Genomic DNA, 16,933 nt, shown 5'->3' with positions numbered 1-16,933 from the left:
GCAAGTGATGTGTTATAAAATTAAGCAACTAAAAGATAAAGATATTTGGAGAAGAAATAGAGTTAATAGAATGAGAGAATTTTTTTTATAAATTATTATGCCTTTTAATACAAATAACATGCCCTGTTGATAAGCATAAATGAATGATGTACTCTTTTCTTTTATTAGATTTTTTTAATTAAAGTTTTTAATAAGACACATTCTCATGTAATGGACATCTAATGAGAGTGTTATGAATATTCAAAAAAGGGTGGATGTCTATCCTCCTTACCTCGTCATCTTTAATAGAGTTTCGAGATAATGGATAATTTGAGAAGATAGATATTATACATAAATATTATTTTTGATTTATTTTAGATATTTTATATTTAATAATATTGTTTAAATTTTATTTAGGTATTTAGTTATCTAGATTTTATATAAATATTCAAATATTTATTTAGATATCTATATATTTATCTAGATATCTAGTTATTTAGATTTTATTCAGATATTTAGTTTTTTATTTTATTTAGTATTTTATATAGATGTACTCTCTTTATTAAAAAATGTAAGATATTTTTAACTGAATCTCACCTTCAATAAAGTAGTTACCTACTTTATAATTAACTCTATTTTTTCATATTTACTCCCATTAAATACCCTACAATAAATATATAGTCATTACCAATAGAGGCACTTTTGAAAGAAAGGCAATGATTACACCTCAAAAGATTAAAAATGCTTTACATTTTTAAACAAAGAGAATAGATTTTAGGAGATTTTATTCATGTTTATTTAATGATCTAGTTATTTTTATTTTATTCATTACTTCTCTGGTCTTATTTATAAGTCACTTTCAATATCTTTCACTAATAGCAAGGAAAACCTTAAAATTTATTAACTTTGTTTTAAAATTTAATAAATTCTCAATTTTGCCCATATTAAATATATACATTTCAATAACATATTTTCTTTCTCAAACATTCAATGGAGGGTAAAAAAGAAAATTTATTATGAAAATTTAATAACGTGACTTATAAATAGGATTAAAAAATTATTCTCTCTCTGCTTATAATTAGGACCAGAGGGAGTATTTTATATTGTATTTAGCATTATAAATATATTTAGCAACTTAAAAGTATACATATCATGAATAAAACAGACTTTTGAGACTTGGCCTTTTGGAAATTTTTCTAAGCATGACTATTGAGTGAAATATAAGATGAGATTTTTATTCTATATCATCTTGATAGATTTATTTCTTCTATTTTCTTCTATCAATTTTATGTTCTCTTATGAATATTACGAAATTAGATTCTGATTTCATATGTTAATAAAAATTTATGTTCCTTATTTCTCTCTACATATCTTAGAACCCTATCAATTTTCATCTTTATCTTCTGCCATCAAATTCTCACTATCATGAGAGTTGATTATTCCTGATTTACTTTTATTGTTAGTGTAACTTTGATGTGTAAGAACCATATTTACAAATAGTATATGTTATTTATATTGAAAGTCACAATAGTCTATAAAAAAATTATTTCATTTTCTTGTTTTTACTTTTTTTTAATATTTTTATTTTGTAGTTGCTTAATTTTATAATAAAAATTAAATTGTTAGATTTTTTGCCCAATTTTTAAAACAAAACGTGCGATAAAAGGGTTGGTCTGTATTAAAAAGATTAAAATTGAACTCTTTAATTCCTCCATGTATCTATTACAAATTGACTCCCGAAAGGATGGTTTTCACAGCTCATTTGACTATTTTGCCCGCTTTAATTTTGTTCCTTCAACTATGCTTAAAGGCAATAGCATGATATTACGAGGTCAAAAGTGTAATACAGGAAAGGATAATTATATTGTTTAATAATTATTAGATCCATCCCCTTCACCCTTTAATCCATCACACAGAAGAAACAGAAGAAGCACCATCGTCATCATCAGCGAAGCTGAGAGTCAAAGCCCTCATAGCCCGCGACCCTTCCTTCTCCGTAGCAGCTCGTCTCTCTCTCTTACTTTCTCTATCTACAGTGCATTTCGTCTCTTTCTCCCAGGGCTCGGAATTTCTCACGAGGTATGTGCTGCTTTTCCTTGTAATCTTAAATCTTGTTACCGTTATTTTCGAAAGCTCTCAGGTCTTGCGGGATTGCCAATCAAAACCCTAGCTTTATTCACGTCAAAGGCCCAATTTTCAGCTACACAGTTAACTCTCGTGCGCATTTGTCAAGTTGAAGAATTAGAGTTCGTAGGAAAACCCTAGTTTTGGATCGTGCTTTAAAGTTCAAATTCCGGCGGTTATTTTGCTTTGGATTTGTTTTATTGGGTTGCGCGATGATGTTCCAGAATTTATGGGGCATCTGGATTCAACCGTAAGCTGAAATAAATTGGTAGATTAAGTCAGTGGATTGTTTCCAATTCATTTCACACCTGAAGAAGTTTCTTTTTGTGCTTTAGCTACTTCGAACAATATAAGCTACTTGGTGATTTATGTTGTGGGGGCCTAGGTTTCAATCGAGGTTATCTTATTATGGGTTTTGGACGTATGCACCTGGATCGGAAGCGTTTTGATTAATTTATGCTGCTTCCCATTGTCGCTTGTAATTTACTGGCGAAGGTACGGGTTGGAGTTATAAATCATGGCATTTCCCAAATGTAGGCGTGAAGTTTTAAATTTTAGTTCGATGGTGGCGCCGAGTCTTATGAGTATTATTATTATTATGTTATAATTTCTCTCAGATAGATAATAATCGAAGGTTTTAACTCTATATAATTATGCTTCATGTCGATATCTAGTCCAGAATTTCATTAACTAATTTGTAGGGTTTTCCATATTTTCATATACGGCAGATATGGGGCATACGAGGATATCATCATCTAATTACGACTTTCTCGTCTGCAAATTTTCTTGAAAGTATATATTGGGTTTACATGGACTGTGGACTTTAATCTCAAAATGAAAATATGATATTTCGAAATTAAAATGTCATGTTGTTTCATTTATTCTCTGCTATGGCATTTGGGCTAGGTTATTAAATACTTGAAACAGGACTAACCATGGAGCAGAGTCTGACTTGTAAATTTTCTTAAGATTTTTTATTTCGGATACAATGTACTGTTAAGGTACAATTTATTTCTTTTCTCTGCATAGTAGGAGCATTTGAGTTGCACACTTGGGATGCATGGTTTTTGATATTTCACAGTGGTTCTTCGGTCCATACAGTGTGGCCCATTCTGGGACTGATCTCGGAGTACCTTCTTTGGCAGTTAAAGCATATCTAGTTTGATTTATATTGCATACAGTATGCCCCATGTCTGGGACTGATCTCAGATTTAAAACCAGAGGTTATATACCCAAAAGCCAACCCTTTCTTTAATGAAGGGTTGTTCCTTGGCTACTGTGATGCTTGGGACTTTTTAACCTGCTCATCCTTGCTTTTGCTGAAAATGACTTAAAACATTGTCACTGGTGCCTGCTAGCTATCACAACTGCTTGTGTTTTGATGCTGGGGGCAGTATGCTGGTGATAGTTGGGGGAAATGCAAAGGTATCATGCTGGCAGCTGCACTAGTGCAGTTAATAACAGTTCAATAGGCGGGCCTTCGGCTAGGGACTCTGGAAGATCTGAATCATCTTCTCTGCCAGCAAACTACTCGATCAATTCAAGGTTGGTGACCTTCCTTCTTTGTCTCTTTAAGATCTTATTGCCAACTTTTTTTCTCCTAGTGATTATAATATTATTTAATTCATTTTGCAACTTATGATTTTTCCCTTGTTCTTGGCCTATCAGAATATTTCATTTTGTTGTTTTTTTTATCTACTGTGCTTGTTAGCGGCTTAAGAATTCTCTGTCAGTTTACCAAATTATCTACTTTTAATGATATGCTTGGTGTTGTTGTTGTTGTTTAATGATATGCTTGGGTGGTCAGAATTGAAAATAAAGAGGAAATTTCTGTCTGCAGTAGCATCTAGCAACTATCCATGTTTTAAGTCCTGGTAGCTGAAAATTGTCAAATCTATTTATTCAATCATGTTTGTCCTGCATCATCTAGTTTAAACGAGCAAAACCTTTTCCATTTGATCTTTAATCCTTCAAACTTCTTTTTTCCGTTGGAGTTTTTATGCACTGAATTGTACAAACTAAATATTTGTCATCCTGGACTTGATTGGTGAAGAAAATGTTCGAGGGCCTGTACAAGATATTTTAGAAGTTATGCAAACTTATTGTTGAATCTAGAGTGTATTTCTATTTTGATTTATATTGTATATAATTTGAAGCATTTTGAGTTCCTGGAGTTGGCTATCAATAAGATAGATGATTGTTACATGAAGTTGCTTTTTCACCACGTTAATGAAATTCCTGCTCAATGGCAGTGCTCAATACTGCCTAAAGAAAATTTCAATTTCAAAATTAGTGTTGATGATTAAATTTCATATCATAAAACTAGAGAACATTATCAGCTGTTCTGAAAAGGTATAATGATCTTTTTCAGTTCCTCTTTCTTTGTGTTATGGTTTAAATGTGTTTCTTTTTCTCACGTTCATTGTATAATTGTTTCTGAATATTGTCAAATGCCAGCCCCAGTAAGCTGAGACCTTTTATACTGGTTGAAGGTGGTTTGGTTTATGCAATGGATGCAGAAAGGTTTCATTTTTGTTTTGTTTCATTTTCTTTTTCCTTTTGGGCGAAAATTTTTGCTTTATTTTTATTAAATTTAATCCAAAGCTAGCTGCTAAAACATGCGACCCTTGAGCTTTCAGCTGGACAATTGATTGAGAGCATGCGGATTATAAGTCTTTGTGTCTTAAGCTAATTGATAAGGATGACAGTTGGAGTTTTGATTTTTTGTGTTTGATACTTGGTGATAAAATGGTTTGCTTGTCTTGATAATTATTCATATCAGTAACGTAATGCATCCAATTCTTCTCAACGCACTGGTTTTGCATGTGCAGGCGTCAACCACAGCTAACCCCCTACAAATTGAGGTGCGATAAAGAGTCTCTAAACTCCAGGTAATCCCTGCTTATAATAGCACCTGTTTTTAATGTATTGTTTCGTTTTAGTTCATAGATTGTGGGAATTCTATGATTTATGATGTGCAGGTTGCGAATATTCTTCACTTCTTCTGTTGGCTTTTGTTAATTCACACTCTAAAGCATATAGCTAACAGTTGTTAAACTTTGTAGTTATTATTAATTTTTCTTGCGTTCATATCATCTCAATGTAGCCAATTTGAATATTAAATGTCAATATTTGAATCTCAGACTTGGGCCACCAGACTTTCACCCCCAAACACCAAATTGCCCCGAGGAGACTCTAACAAAAGAATATGTGCAATCTGGATATAGAGAGACAGTTGATGGCCTTGAGGTAGAATGATAAAATTTCTCTGGCAGATTCTATTTCGGTTGTGTGAAAAAGATGATTTATAGTAGCAAATTTGACAGTGTGTGCTTTGTTTAAACATCCATTTATTGATGATCTTGTGGGGTTTTGAATTTAGTGAGAGCACTCTTGAACTGTCCGTTTATTGTATTGTACTATATTTGTTTGAATGTATTTAGTATATATTGAAAGCATAATATATTGGCATTTCTTCTATCTTTGCCTGGCATTTCCTCCAATCGCACTTTCTGATTTATTCTGAGGTAGATGCTTGTCTCAAACTTTTCTAATTATTTTCTTACTATTTATTGCATTGCAATTATTTTATAATGTCACAGCAGCCTCGTTATTTTCAAGTTTTAAGGCTCTTTTTTTTTTTAAATATATATTTCATTCTTCTATTCCCTAAGCGATGCTACTTGTAATTTTTCAACTCTAAGAATACTTTGAAATTAAATATCCTTTTCCTAAATTCCTGTTCTCTAACATGGCAATATGTTCCGAGTCATCAGGAAGCAAGAGAAATTTCATTGACCCAAGTAGCAAACTTTAACAAGACAATTGTTCTAAATTGCAAAGAGGTAAATCTGTTATCTCGGTGATATACTTATATGCCCATTCTATTTATTCTTGTTTTTAAGAAAAATAAATATTGGTTAGGAAATGTGTTAATATAATTTAATTCCATCTTCTTTTCAGGCCATTAGAAAACGTCTGAGGGCCATCAATGAATCTCGTGTTCAGAAGCGGAAGGTGATATTTTTATTCTGCTTTTGTTATGCTTGCTGAAAATAGTGCTGCAACAATATATTAATTGCTTACCCCCCTTTTTTTTTGTCTGCTGTGAGATTTAATGGATTATATCTCTCTACCAGTTTGTTGAAAATTTTGATGACTTATAGTGCTTACTATGTCAGGCTGGTCAAATCTATGGCGTGGCTCTTTCAGGATCACAACTCACTAAGCCTGGTCTTTTCCCTGAACTAAGGGCATGTGGTGAAGACTTGCGGAAGAAATGGATTGAGGTATAATTTGTAATTAGAAAAATTAGGACGCTGACTCACTTAGGTAGGCAACATCTACATGAATTTGGTCAAGTACAAGTTTTTGTATATGTAGGACAAGCCCAACATTTAATTTAAACCAACATTTAACTGCAAAATAGTGGAAAATTTGTAGAACATTACATCGTTAAAGACAAATTTAAATCAACGGTTAAGTTGTATATGTTACCTCAGATTAAAAATCTGGGGTTCTGGGTACCCCTCTCCTACCTGATTGTGATTGGCTGTCATGCATTCTGTTGAGCCATTAACTGACCATAGAGGTCAGTAGAGTTTGTTATTTGATCGTATTTGAATCAGGCAGTCAACTCTAGGGATTAATCAAGGAGGAAAATTTGAAAGATTTACCTCCAAATATTAATGATTAAAACGCTTGAATGGATGGTTTGGACTTCTCCTAGGAATGGGCCAAAATAAGCAAAAAATGTGTGTGCTTCTATATCAAGCACAGGAAATGGTAACATCTTAAATATGCTAATATGCTGAGTTGTCTAGCACTACCTATTTGCCTATTCATGAACTTGAAACAATCCTTGTCCTGTAAGTTTCTATAACAAATTGATTTTTCTCACACTCTAGGATGATATGCCTGTCAAATCCTTGAGCTCTCTCACCAATCTTATTTGGTTGTTGTCTTGTTTTAGGACTTTTCTGCTACAGATATTGCTATTGTTTCAATAACTTCAACTCCTTCAATTTTTGTTACAGGGCCTATCTCAACACCACAAACGATTACGTTCTTTGGCTGATCATGTTCCTCATGGTTATAAGAAAAAATCACTTCTAGAAGTTCTTATCAAGAATAATGTTCCATTGCTGAGGGCAACCTGGTATATTAAAGTAACTTACCTCAACCAGGTGGGGATATGTCAGTGTTGGTGTATATCTTAAGTACCATTTCCCAAAGTATTGTTCCTTTTAATAATGGAAGCTAGGTTGTGGTTGAATTTTGCAGGTTCAGCCTGGATCTGCCTCATTATCTTCAGGGGCTGCTGATAAAACTCAGCTGACTCGTTCTGAGCATTGGACTAAAGATGTTGTTGATTACCTGCAATCTCTTCTGGATGATTTTTTCTCAAAAAATGCTTCTCATTTTGCTCCTAATAGTCGAGATCGATCACCACAAATGCCTTATACTGGCTCGCTGCCGCGCAGAATTGATTCATTATCATCTTTTTCTGATTCTGATGAGCCATCCCTACATTTTAAATGGTGGTATGTTGTGCGGCTTCTGCAATGGCATCATGCTGAAGGGCTGATTCTTCCCTCTCTTGTCATTGATTGGGTTTTGACTCAGCTAAAGGTATTGATCTTGGACAATCAGTTGTTTAGTCTTGCTCTTTTGCATATAAGTGATCTTCTTAAGGGTTTCATCCCTATAGGTTTTGATTTTATGACATTTCTGCTCCTTCCAGGAAAAACAAATGCTTGAGATCTTACAGCTGGTATTGCCTATTATTTATGGCTTTTTAGAAACCATAGTTCTATCTCAAGCATATGTACGCACTCTTGCTGGAATAGCACTTCGTATCATTCGTGATCCTGCACCTGGTGGATCGGATCTAGTTGACAATTCTCGGAGGGCATATACAACTTCTGCTTTAATTGAGATGCTTCGGTATTTAATTCTTGCAGCACCAGATACCTTTGTTGCTTTAGATTGCTTTCCTTTACCATCCTGTGTGGTTTCACATACAGTAAATGACGGGAATTTTGTATTGAAGACATCTGAAGTGGCAGGGAAGATAAAAAGTAGTTCTGATGATGTTGCATGTATGTTTAGAAGTAAAGGACTTGATCCGCAATATCAATCATTGGCATTTAGCCATGTTATTTCATCCGTTCAAAAGCATGCAGAAGATCTTGTGAAAGCTGCAAACCCAGGGTATCCTGGTTACTGTCTAGCTAAGGCTGCTCAAGTTTTGGATAGGTCCCTTATGTTGGGTGATATACAAGGAGCTTATAAGTTACTCTTTGAAGACCTCTGTGACAGGGTTGTGTCTGAAGGGTGGATTTCGAAAGTCAGCCCTTGCTTAAGGTTATCGCTCAAGTGGATTGGGACTGTGAATACATTACTCATTCATTCTGTGTTTTTCCTTTGTGAGTGGGCAACATGTGATTTCAGGGATTTTCGGAGTGCTCCCCCATGTGACATAAAGTTCACAGGTAGGAAAGATCTTTCTCAAGTACATGTAGCAGTTAGGATTTTAAAGATGAAGATGAGGGATATGCAGAATCCTCCAAGGCGAAAGAATGAAAGCATTCATGGAGTCAGCAACTTAGCTAAATGTTCTGGACAGCAGAGTACTCTGACTTTTATGGCTAATGTGTCAAAAGTAAAATCTAAATCAAAAAATGGATACAGTAGTAGAAGTTCCTCACTTATGTTTGAAAGCCCAGGTCCGCTACATGATATTATAGTTTGTTGGATTGATCAGCATGTGATCCATAAAGGTGAAGGTCTGAAACGACTTCATTTGTTTATAGTGGAGCTCACACGGGCAGGTATATTTTACCCTTTGGCATATGCACGTCAGCTTATAGTAAGTGGGATCATGGATATGAATGCAAATGCGGTTGACCTAGAGCGACAGAAGAGACACTATCGAATCCTGAAGCAACTTCCTGGCCAGTTTCTGCATGATGCTTTGGAAGAATCAGGCCTAGTTGAGGGGCAGCAGCTTGTGGAAGCTTTGCAAATCTACTCAAATGAACGTCGCCTCATGCTTCATTCTCCTCTTAGTGGTCACTTTAATGACAATAATGGTGCTGGTTTATCTGCTCTGAAGAAAAAATTTCCAGGTTCCACAAAGGATGGAGCTTCTACAGGTCCAATTGATCAGTGGAAAAATGTCCCTTCTAAACTATCTTCAAAAAATGTAAAAAATGATGTTAATATTGAAGAACTGAAAGAAGCCATCTCAATGCAGCTACAATTACCTGATAGTTTTTCTAATTTGACCTCTACGGGATCAGATGAATCTCAAGGAAGTGTTAAAAGACCTATTGGGTCTCCTCAGATCAGGACTGATCTGGGGGAAGGTACACCTGGGTGTGAAGAATGCAGAAAAGCAAAGAGACAAAAATTAAGCGAGGAAAGAAATTCATTTGTTCAAGTTCATTCTCCAGTTCTATCTGATGATGAAGATGCATGGTGGGTGAAGAAGGGCCTGAAGTCCTTGGAGTCTCTGAAAGTTGATCAACCACTTAAACCAATCAAGCAGGTTACTAAGAGTCGCCAAAAGACTGTGCGTAAAACCCAAAGTCTTGCTCAATTGGCTGCTGCTAGAATTGAGGGTAGCCAAGGAGCATCTACTAGTCATGTATGTGATAACAGAGTTAGCTGCCCTCATCATAGAACTGCCAATGACGGTGATATCCCAAAGTCAGTTGATGGAAATCGAACAAGCCGAAGTGGGGATATTGTTTCAATTGGAAAAACACTAAAACGGCTCCGCTTTGTTGAGAAAAGGTCAGTGACAGTTTGGTTGATGACTGTAGTTAGGCATCTCATAGAAGAGACTGGGAAAACTGTTGGTAAGGTTGGCCATTTTGGTAGGCCTTTTGCTGTTGTGGATGATCGCAATTCAATACGGTGGAAACTTGGTGAGGATGAACTTTCTGCTATACTTTATCTGATGGATATCTCTGATGATTTAGTATCAGCTGTCAAGTTCCTTCTCTGGTTGCTGCCTAAGGCCGTCAGTAGCCCCAGTTCTACTATTCATAGTGGAAGGAATGTTCTGATGCTGCCAAGAAATGTGGAAAGTCAAGTTTGTGATGTGGGGGAGGCTTTTTTGCTATCATCATTGCGAAGGTTTGCACTATTTTAATTCCTATTATATAGTTTGTTAGATGTGCCCGATTTTATTTTACGGAAAGTTTAACATGTGAATTCGCTTCTATTCCCCATCTTCCTTCCCTATATTTGATGCTGTATTGCCTTCTAATGGCGTAGCCTCCTATTTCTGAAAAATATATCTACATATATGGATGATCTAAGCAGCCTCTTTTTTGGCCAATAACTTGGTGAGAATTATAATGAGATATTATGCATTTTACTTCAATTATAATTTTTATCAAAAGTACCTAACAGGCTGTTGTACGCTAGCACTTTCTGTCATCCTCCTTGTTTCATCAAGTAAATAAGGGCAGTTTCGGCAAAACCTACATTTCCTTTGACTGCTGCTTAGACTTGCTCAAATAAATTGAACTATTATATTGGGAAAATGTAACTGGTGGGTTTTAAATTTTAATAATTGAATGCTAGTGCTGGAGGTTGGGTTAGTGTTTAATAAGGTTTCTGCAACTTTGTTTGAGCTTTTAGCACATTTTACCTCTGATTGAATCTTGTTCTTTGCTATATTCTTGTCTTCTATTCTTTTTCTTGAACAAGATAAAGATATTTATTGTGTAAAGTATTATTGAACCAGTGGTTTATAAGCAATTTACTTTTGCATCTCTTATGATTGTGTTGGACTATCTCCTTGTTAATTAAGATGAGCTTTTTGCATTGTCTTCGGTTCAGGTATGAAAACATTCTTGCTGCAGCTGATCTTATTCCTGAAGCTTTGTCAGCTGCTATGCATCGTGCTGCAGCTATTGTAGCATCTAATGGAAGAATTTCAGGTTCAGGTGCCCTACCCTTTGCTCGTTATTTGTTGAAAAAATATAGCAATGTGACTGGTGTCATTGAGTGGGAGAAAAATTTCAAGGTGACGTGTGATAAGAGACTTGCTTCTGAACTTGAGTCTGGACGGTTAGTGGATGGGGAGTTGGGGATTCCACTTGGAGTACCTGCAGGAGTTGAGGACCTTGATGATTTTTTCCGTCAAAAGATAAGTGGCGGACGGTTATCTAGAGTAGGCTTGGGCATGAGAGACATTGTGCAGCGTAATGTTGAAGAGGTAATTCACTATCTTTTTGGGAAGGAGAGGAAAGTGTTTACTTCTAGTACTACAAAGGGTCCTTCTATTGAAAAATGGGATAATGGATATCAAACTGCTCAACAGATAGTTGTGGGTCTGGTTGAGTGCATAAGGCAGACTGGTGGTGCCGCACAAGAAGGGGATCCTTCTTTGGTCTCTTCTGCTATTTCTGCCATTGTTGGTAGTGTGGGCCCAACATTAGTGAAAATGCCTGATTTTTCAGCGGGCAATAGTCATTCAAGTAGTACATCAACTGCAACTTCTTTGAACTATGCCAGATGCATTTTGCGAATGCATATAACTTGCCTTTGCCTGCTTAAGGAAGCCCTTGGAGAGCGCCAAAGCCGTGTATTTGAAATTGCACTTGCTACAGAAGCTCTCACCGCTCTTGCTGGAGTTTTTGCTCCTGGTAAAGCATCCCGAGGTCAGTTTCAAATGTCTCCTGAAGCCCATGACACTAACACTATTTCAAATGATGTACAAAATTCTAATAAAGTCGTGGTTGGTAAATCAACAAAAATTGCTGCTGCTGTTTCTGCTCTTCTTGTTGGTGCAATCATATATGGTGTTACCAGCTTGGAAAGAATGGTAACAATTCTGAAATTAAAGGAGGGGCTGGATGTAGTTCAATTTGCAAGAAGTACAAGATCCAATTCTAATGGGAATGCACGTTCGGTTGGGGCTTTTAAAGTTGATGGTTCGATTGAACTCTACGTCCATTGGTTTAGATTGCTTGTTGGGAACTGCAGAACCATCTGTGAAGGATTAGTGGTGGAACTCTTGGGTGAACCTTCTATTATAGCTCTTTTAAGGATGCAGCGGATGCTCCCTTTAAGCTTGGTCTTTCCACCTGCCTACTCAATATTTGCCTTTGTTATGTGGCGGCCTTTCATTCTGAATGCTAATATTGCAGTCCGTGAAGACATGAATCAACTGTATCAGTCTCTTACAATGGCCATGAATGATGCAGTGAAACATCTGCCTTTTCGAGAAGTATTGTTGAGAGATAGTCAGGGTCTTTACGATCTTATAGCTGCAGATGCAATTGATGCTGAATTTGCAAAATTGCTTGAGATGAATGGCTCTGACATTCATTTGAAGTCTAAGGCCTTTGTTCCTCTCCGTGCTAGGCTTTTCCTGAATGCCATCATTGATTGTAAGATGTTACAGTCTATGTTTACACAGGAGGATGGGAGCCGCGTTTCTGGTCATGGTGAGTCTAAAATTCGGTTTACTGATAGTGAATCAAAGCTGCAGGATAAGCTTGTAAACGTTTTAGATAGCTTGCAACCTGCCAAATTTCACTGGCAGTGGGTGGAACTTAGGCTGCTTCTTAATGAACAAGCCCTCATTGAAAAACTTGAGGCACACGACATATCCTTAGCCAATGCTATACAGTTGTCCTCACCTAGTTCAGAGAAGGCTGCTTCTGCTTCTGAAAATGAGAACAACTTTATAGAAATTATACTCACAAGGTTATTGGTCAGACCTGATGCTGCACCCCTTTTCTCAGAGCTGGTTCATCTTTTTGGGAGATCACTGGAGGATTCGATGTTGTTGCAGGCAAAATGGTTTCTTGGTGGTCAAGATGTCCTTTTTGGTCGGAAGACTATAAGACAAAGGCTAAACAATATTGCTGAGAGCAAAGGTCTTTCAGTTAAAACCCAGTTTTGGGAGCCCTGGGGATGGTGTAGTCCTGGTAGTGATCCCTTGACTAATAAAGGGGACAAAAAGAAATTTGATGCTGCTTGTCTTGAAGAAGGAGAAGTTGTTGAAGAGGGAATGGACTTGAAAAGGACCCTAAAAGGGCTCTCACAGGGATCTGATTCAGAAAACTTGAGCATAATTCAGCAGCACGTAACTGAAAGGGCTCTTATTGGGTTGATACTTCCCTGCATTGATCAAATCTCTGAAGAATCTCGCAATTCCTTTGCAAATGATTTGATCAAACAGTTGTATAATATTGAGCAACAAATAACTGCAGTTACTCGTGGGCCAAGTAAACCAGCTGGGAGTACTCTTTCTGGAATTGAAGGTCAAACAAATAAAGTAAATACCCGCAAAAATATAAGAGGCAGCAGCCCTGGGTTGGGGAGACGGCCAACAGCTGCTACAGCATCTGCTACAGATTCTGCCCCACCTTCTCCTGCAGCATTACGTGCTTCAATGTCATTGCGGTTGCAATTACTCATGAGATTTCTTCCTATTCTTTGCACAGACAGGTGATTTATGACTGGGTTTATTATCTACACAGGATTTTCCTATGCTATTTTTGAGATACCTTTCTTTGTTTCCTGGCTTATTACTGCTGTTCTATAGTCTTTTCTATAGCTGAGTGAAATAGAGATAGTCTTGGATGGTGTTCACTATGTTATAAATCTGGCAAATGTCTAGTGATTTGGCCTCCTCTATCTTAGCCCGTTTGCTGTTATAGAAGTGGGGTACCCTTTCTAGGCTTGGTAAATGCAATATGGTTTTTCTAACGTTTTGACAAAATGTCTGCATGCTGCAATATGATGTGTTTGTGCTGTCGTGTTTGCACTGTCAGACTGATGGTTATAGGTTTTCCCTTGATTCATAATGGTTCTGAGAACTTCCTTTTCGGTGTTGGAAATGGTAACTAACTGGCTCGTGTCCTTCTTAATTTTGAAATTATGAAATACTAGTGGCGTACAAAATATCTGTAGTTGGTATAGCTGTCATATTTTAGAATGATGAAATCTGTTTATCTGAGTTTATATATTAAATTTTGCAGGGAGCCATCTGTGCGGAATATGAGAAACTCACTTGCCTCTGTAATTCTTCGTCTTCTTTGTAATCGGGTTGTGCATGAGGATGCTGACATTTCAGTGAATGCCATGCATTCTTCTCTTTTGAAGAAGGAAGTGGAATCACCTTCTGAAGCTGCTTTGGTAGATTTTTCAGTTGATGGTTTGTTTGATCGTTTGTTGTTGGTTTTGCATGCATTGTTGAGTGATTGCCTTCCCAGTTGGCTCAAGTCAAAACCTTCATCAAAGACGATTAATGAGCCTAGCAGGGATTTTTCTGGTTCTGATCGAGAACTACTGGAGACTTTGCAGGTGGATGTTTTAGTATATGAATTTACTGCTTTTGCATTCAGTGGTCATTGTTAAGGCATTTGGGCCATACTTGAGATTGATTTTAATGCTATTTTTAAATTATCATAAAAAACTGCTTGGAAAATGTGAAGAATTTCACAAGAAATTGCTCTGAAAATGTTTTGGGGGGGGGAGCTTAAACTAAAAATATCATGACTCATTGCTCAAGTTACTGTAATATTTGGGTGCTTTTGACCTTAAACTATTGCTGATTGGGGACCAAAATATAGGCAACTTTCAAGGTTTTTTGTGGAATTTGGGAGAAAATAATATTTCTCATTAATAGATAATCCTGAGGACAAGTTGACTATATATATGAGGGAAAATAATTGCTAATAAAGCCTAATAAATTCTGATAAAGGCTATACAATATTTACAATAAATACCAAACATTCCCACACTCTCCTTCAAGTTGGATCATAGATACTAATCATGTCCAATTTACTTATACAATTCTCAAATGAAGGTCCCAGTAGTCCTTTACTCAAAACATCAGCTGCTTGCAATTTTGTAGGCAAATATGTCAAACATAGAATTTCACCTTCCAGTTTTTCTCTGATGAAGTGTTGGTCTATCTCTACATGTTTAGAGCTATCATGTTATACTGGATTTGATGGTGAGCTTGCTCCAACTTGTATTTCGTCCAAGACTTGTTGCAGCCACATTTTGTAAAATAAAATCAACAATGAGGAAACAAAGTATTCCATGATATTACCTCAAGTAGGTTGATGTATATGAGTTGAGGTCTCATGTTCGAGGAAGTTTATGTATTTTCATAATGAACAGTATGAAAGCCACTTAAAATAAATAAATAAACAGTATGAAAGCCAACTGTACCCTTAAAACTTTGTGAAGAACGAACTTTCCTTGTTAATGATTAGTTGCAATACAAGGTTGCTTGAATCAAACAGCAGTACAGCGCATATGGTGGACGGCAGGATTTTCATTTTTAACATTGCTACCATGACTTGGTAATTGCTTAGGAATTTTTTCCCCTCCTCCCAACTGTCTCTGTCTGTTGCCTTTTTTTCTCTCACCTGTATCAGAATCTTTAGATGTTAGTCATATTTGAAGGATGAAGTTAATCAGGTGAAAGTTTTCTTGCGCATCTAATGCTCTGTTGTTGATTGCAGAATGAACTTGATCGTACGCAATTGCCAGACATCATCAGGTGGCGAATCCAAGCTGCTATGCCAGTACTTCTTCCCTCTCTGCGGTGCTCTTTGTCCTGCCAGCCACCATCTGTTCCAATTTCTGCTATTTTTTCTCTCCAACCAGGTGTTGCAAATTCTGGGTTTAATTCCAGCAGTTCAAATGTTCCTCAGAAGAATCTGATTCCCTCATCAAGAAGTGTAGCTAACACTTCAGGGAAGTTGAAACAAGACAATGACTTGGAAGTTGACCCTTGGACACTGTTAGAAGATGGTGCTGGACTAAGCCCTTCTGCCAGTAATACTTCTATCATAGGGAGCGGTGACCATGTTAATCTTCGAGCTGCTTGCTGGCTTAAAGGGGCGATAAGAATGCGACGAACAGATTTAACATACATTGGTGCAGTGGATGATGAGAGTTAATTTGACATGATTTTTAATTGGTTTGGCACTGGAGAAACCCCTCAGGCAGGTGCGCTCGGTGTTCCATTATCTTATGACGCATGCATTACTGGCATGAAGATGCCGATTCGTGCGTTGCCCTTCTCAGCTTGAAGAAGGAAGGTTGAGGAGGTTAGATGATGTGGAAGAAACGGGTAAATTGGTGGGTCCTTTGCTGAAAAGTGAAGGCAATGTTTTTGAGCTGCCCGTTCTGCCTCCGGTCGGTTGACTACTAACCTGTTGATCATCCCCTTCTGACTGCTCTACTGGCACGGTTTGGGAGATTTGATGTATATATAGGGATATGATTTTTTCACTTTTTATCAATTGATCTGGGTAATATATCCTCAAGTGATATCTCTTCTGTTTCGTGCCCATGTCTAGATGCACTCTCATCTGCTGTTGCTTCTTTCTATATTTTTATTATCATTAAAGAATGTGCTTGATTCGGAGCATGAAATGTAGCATTCCTTTGTTCAATGGTAAGTCCTGTGTAATATTTTTGCCCAGAAAACCAAAGAATTATGTTAGCTTATTTCAGTTCCCATTTACGAATTTTTTGGGAGGACTTTATAATCTCAGTACACTTATACTTCCTTTGAGTCCTTTTAATAAAGCCAAATTTATCTACTTAACACAGACCAAGAAAATTAGTTGTTGCTCTTAAATTACCTCATTTTCCCATTAATACACTTGATTGAATGCTTCTCTCATTCGATCTCTAAATTGAAACATTATTACTTTTAAAATATCTTATTGTTTAGATTTTGCAGAAGTCTTAGTAAGAAGGCTAAGATCTTTTAAAAGATTATTTTTATGCAAATGAATGGAAGGGGCATCAAAATCAGATTATCCTTGAATTC

At 36.6% G+C, this 16,933-nt stretch overlaps 1 protein-coding gene across 5 annotated transcripts; it reads left to right on the top strand.

The window, feature by feature from the left end:
* The first annotated feature begins 1,890 nt into the window (after positions 1-1,890).
* Positions 1,891-16,662, top strand: LOC129291280 (mediator of RNA polymerase II transcription subunit 12). 5 transcript variants are annotated; one of them, XM_054928562.1, is made up of 13 exons: positions 1,891-2,058; positions 3,498-3,648; positions 4,935-4,994; positions 5,247-5,352; positions 5,880-5,948; positions 6,067-6,120; positions 6,285-6,392; positions 7,140-7,289; positions 7,387-7,734; positions 7,847-10,248; positions 10,960-13,581; positions 14,115-14,439; positions 15,612-16,662. In XM_054928562.1, the coding sequence occupies exons 2-13, from the start codon at positions 3,521-3,523 to the stop codon at positions 16,050-16,052; spliced, it is 6,813 nt and encodes a 2,270-aa protein (XP_054784537.1). In that variant the 5' UTR covers positions 1,891-2,058; positions 3,498-3,520; the 3' UTR covers positions 16,053-16,662. The 5 variants fall into 5 exon arrangements, with proteins under 5 accessions (XP_054784537.1, XP_054784533.1, XP_054784536.1 ...); XM_054928558.1 differs by having other exon boundaries at positions 3,462-3,648; XM_054928561.1 differs by having other exon boundaries at positions 3,205-3,648.
* The last annotated feature ends 271 nt before the right edge of the window (positions 16,663-16,933 follow it).

This window comes from Prosopis cineraria, unplaced genomic scaffold (assembly GCF_029017545.1).
Source record: "Prosopis cineraria cultivar Desert tree isolate PC_DT_omini unplaced genomic scaffold, ASM2901754v1 PC13, whole genome shotgun sequence".
In the NCBI taxonomy this organism is placed as follows: domain Eukaryota; kingdom Viridiplantae; phylum Streptophyta; class Magnoliopsida; order Fabales; family Fabaceae; genus Prosopis; species Prosopis cineraria.
This window is presented reverse-complemented; position numbering and strand designations above follow the sequence as displayed.